Here is a 3,925-nt window from a genome sequence, read left to right as displayed (position 1 = left end):
CGAGGACAATGGTGCGAGACGCGCTACTGACCTTGATCTTTTGGAAGGAAAGAGGGAGGCTGCCAGCATTCAATTGGAAGCTTATAAGAACCGCATTGCACAGTCTTATAATCGAAGAGTCGTGCAGAGGAACTTTCAGGTGGGTGACTTGGTTCTGAGGAAGGTGCAAGAAGAGCAAAGAAAAAACCTGGACCCAAAGTGGGAGAGTCCCTTCAAAGTGATCGAGAGGCTGAGCTTTGGAGCCTATTACTTAGAGAATGCGCAAGGCAAAGCTTTGAAGAGGCCTTGGAATGCTTATCACCTTAGGAAGTATTATTCTTGATTCTGTCGTCGATGTATTTTACTTTCTGAACTTTCTTATGTAATCCATTGGAATTCAATAAAATCAAGTTCTTCTTTCGAATTTATGAATGTTGTTATATTATGATGGTGTTGATTTTTATTTTCCTACTAAGGCATCGCCTAGTAGAGGAGCAGAGGGCAGGGGAAAATTTTATTTTCCTACTAAGGCATCGCCTAGTAGAGGAGCAGATGGTCGGAGAAGATTTTTATTTTCCCACTAAGGCATCACCTAGTAGAGGAGCAGAGGGTGGAGGGGGTTGATTTTTATTTTCCTGCCAAGGTATGGCCTAGCAGAGGAGTTAGAGGGTGATGATGCTGATTTTCCTGCTAAGGTGTCACCTAGCAGAGGAGTTAGAGGGAGGAGGTGGTGAATTTCTATTTTCCTGCTAAGGTATGACCTAGCAGAGGAGTTAGAGGGTGATGGTATTGATTTTTATTTTCCTACTAAGGCATCGCCTAGTAGAGGAACAAAGGGCCGGAGAAGATTTTTATTTTCCTACTAAGGCATCGCCTAGTAGAGGAGCAGAGGGCAGGGGAAAATTTTATTTTCCTACTAAGGCATCGCCTAGTAGAGGAGCAGAGGGCCGGAGAAAATTTTATTTTCCTACTAAGGCATCGCCTAGTAGAGGAGCAGAGGGTGGAGGGGTTGATTTTTATTTTCCTGCTAAGGTATGGCCTAGCAAATGAGTTAAAGGGTGATGATGTTGATTTTCCTACTAAGGTGTCACCTAGCAGAGGAGTTAGAGGAGGGAGTTGGTGAATTTCTATTTTCCTGCTAAGGTATCACCTAGCAGAGGAGTTAGATGGGGGAGGTGGTGAATTTATATTTTCCTGCTAAGGTATGGCCTAGCAGAGGAGTTAGAGGGTGATGATGCTGATTTTCCTGCTAAGGTGTCACCTAGCAGAGAAGTTAGAGGGGGGAGGTGGTGAATTTCTATTTTCCTGCTAAGGTATGGCCTAGCAGAGGAGTTAGAGGGTGATGATGTTGATTTTCCTGCTAAGGTGTCACCTAGCAGAGGAGTTAGAGGGGGGAGGTGGTGAATTTCTATTTTCCTGCTAAGGTATCACCTAGCAGAGGAGTTAGAGGGAGGAGGTGGTGAATTTCTATTTTCCTTCCAAGGTATCACCTAGCAGAAGAGTTAGAGGGTGATGATTTTATTTGCCCTAGCAGGTTAATAATATCAGAGACAAACTCGTGAGAAACAGTAAATTCAAATGCAAAATACTCAAGGTTGCATAAATAAAATGAGTTCGTACATGTCAAAAGTGCGCAAGAGGAAATAACCAAATGTAAATAGTGCAAAAGTCGCATAATCCTATGGAAAGTAAAGCAATGCAGAAAATAACATAAATAAAGGAGCTCAATCTAAGAATCAGGGGGGAGACACGATATGAAGCCCTCAAGGTCCATGAAGTCAGTAGGGGCGCCTGGCGGAGGATAGCCCTGAGCCTTGAAGAGGCCGACTGCACCCTCGAAACCCACCCTCAGGTAGTGAAAAGCTTTCGGGCCACAGATCTCGACAAATTCTTCGGATTTGAGAAATTCCTCTTTGAAGGAGGAGGCTTCTGCAACATGTCGTGCCTTGTCGTCTTTACGCTCAGCCTGTGAATTCTTTAATTCTTTCTTCAGCTTCTGGATCTCTTTAGCTTGATCCTCTATCAGCCGCTGAGACTTCTGCTTCTGTTTTGAGAGCTCGCCGCACTGGATCTGGGACTTCGACAATTGAGCTTGGGACTCCGAAAGCTCCTCAGCATGCGACACTTTCATCTCATCAATAGTAGCCTGGAGCTGTTCGCGGAGAGCCTGACCCTCGCGTAATTCTTGACAAGAGTCGGATCGAGCGACGTGAGCGCGCTCAGCCAACTCCCCGACGTACATCATGCCCTGCATAAGTAGACAAGGGTGAAAAGACGACAAGAAGATCAAATGTATATTAAACATCAATCTAAAGGTTATAAGGAGAAGTATACCTCGGTGACACTGTTGCATGTCCGGCGGAGGAGGTCTGACCACCCCAGTGAACTCATGAACGCTGCATCGGCGTTGGAAGGAAGCTGATACATTATCTTCTGAGCCAGATGAGTAGGACCCCGCCCCACGATGGCCGAATCCGAAGTGTATAGAGGATGCATCGCCGATTCAAGGGGAGGCCCCTCATCGGGCTTGGACCCCTCTGGAGAAGAGACCGATACGTCAGAAATCTCAGAAATCTTGCGCTTGCCATGCTGAGGGGCTGACGGGCTAAGATCAGTGGATGCCTTTTGCTTACCGGACGGAGGAGGGGACTTGGCGCGAGGAGGTGGCGAGGAGGCTCGCTTTGAGGCGAAGGAGGAGGAGCCTGCCTTCTTCTTCTTCGCAGCAGTAGGGGAGCTAGGGGAGCTAGCAGGCTTCTTCGCGGTAGTAGAACATGAACCTGTTTTTTTTTTCTCAGCAGCAGAACAATCTCCCTTTGGGCCCATCGTGACTGCCGGGGTAACGGACTTCTGGGGTGCTGATTAGGAACCCCCGGCCTTCGTCTTGGAAAGTTCAAGGAGAAATAGGGCATTCATGACTCTAGTACCTGCAAGCAGAGACAAGGAACCAAATAAGAATGTTATCAAGTAACATAATAAACAAAAGAAAAACAAGAAGTATGGAAAGATGAGAATATCTACCAGCATTCTCCTTCAGCTTAATTTTAGCGGGACTTAACCCGGCATGACATAGGAGATCCTCAGATAGAAGTTTGGGAATGTTAAAGCATCGATCTCCTAGTACACTCATTATCTGCAGGTACTCCTCATCTTTCTTATAACTCTTGGAAAGTTTGGGTTTAGTGAGGACAGGGTACCAGTCGGTAAAGCAAGTCAATTCTTTGGGTGGCTGTACAAAGAAGAAGTATTTTTTCCAGTCCTTCACATGACTGGGGGCCCCATCGAACAGTTTGTGGCTAGACCGGGAGGTTACATAGAAAGGTCCATCTTTTGACCTGGACAAAACTAAGAAGTAGGAAAAGGTGGTGCAATTTAAAGGGAGGTCTAAGGCCCTGAGTAACACAGCGAAACAACTTATTAAACGGAAAGCATTGGGCGTGAGTAAACCTAAATGCACCTGGTAGTACTTGCTTAATTCTTGAAAGAAATCGCACAAAGGGAAACGGAGACCAGCATCAAAATGATGCTGAAAGAAGGTATAGTAGCCTTTAGGGGCTAAATAGGGCCAGTCCTTTGGGCCAGGAATGATGATCTGGTGAGAGGAAGGAATGTGCCACAGAGTCCTAAGTTGTGACTCGCTCCCAGGAGGGATGTGGGATGACAAGTGACCGTACCATAGGTTATCTGCTTCAGATATATTCATTTGTTGGATCACGTGACGAACTTCCTCACCCGGACGACTATGAGTGGTGACTTCCTCCTCAGGAGGATCAATGGTAAAATCAGGATCGGCTAGGAAAGTCCTACTCTGGCTAGACTCGCTAGACTAGCTAGACTCGTTAGACCCGCTAGATCTCTCAGAGCAACTCGAGTAACTAAACTCGGAATCGGAAGAAGACATGAGTATTAAGGATAATCAAACAGGTAAAGGAGAGAACTGACCCGGGTA

At 46.2% G+C, this 3,925-nt stretch overlaps 1 protein-coding gene across 1 annotated transcript; it reads right to left on the bottom strand.

Moving 5' to 3' along the window:
* Positions 1–1,708: 1,708 nt before the first annotated feature.
* Positions 1,709–3,585, bottom strand: LOC142550169 (uncharacterized). The gene is made up of 2 exons (XM_075659407.1): positions 2,314–3,585; positions 1,709–2,227 (listed from the first exon to the last, which is right to left on the bottom strand). Exons 1-2 carry the CDS (start codon positions 2,800–2,802, stop codon positions 1,709–1,711), a joined length of 1,008 nt encoding a protein of 335 aa, XP_075515522.1. The 5' UTR covers positions 2,803–3,585.
* Between the last annotated feature and the right edge of the window lie 340 nt (positions 3,586–3,925).

Source organism: Primulina tabacum, chromosome 6 (assembly GCF_025594145.1).
Source record: "Primulina tabacum isolate GXHZ01 chromosome 6, ASM2559414v2, whole genome shotgun sequence".
In the NCBI taxonomy this organism is placed as follows: domain Eukaryota; kingdom Viridiplantae; phylum Streptophyta; class Magnoliopsida; order Lamiales; family Gesneriaceae; genus Primulina; species Primulina tabacum.
This window is presented reverse-complemented; position numbering and strand designations above follow the sequence as displayed.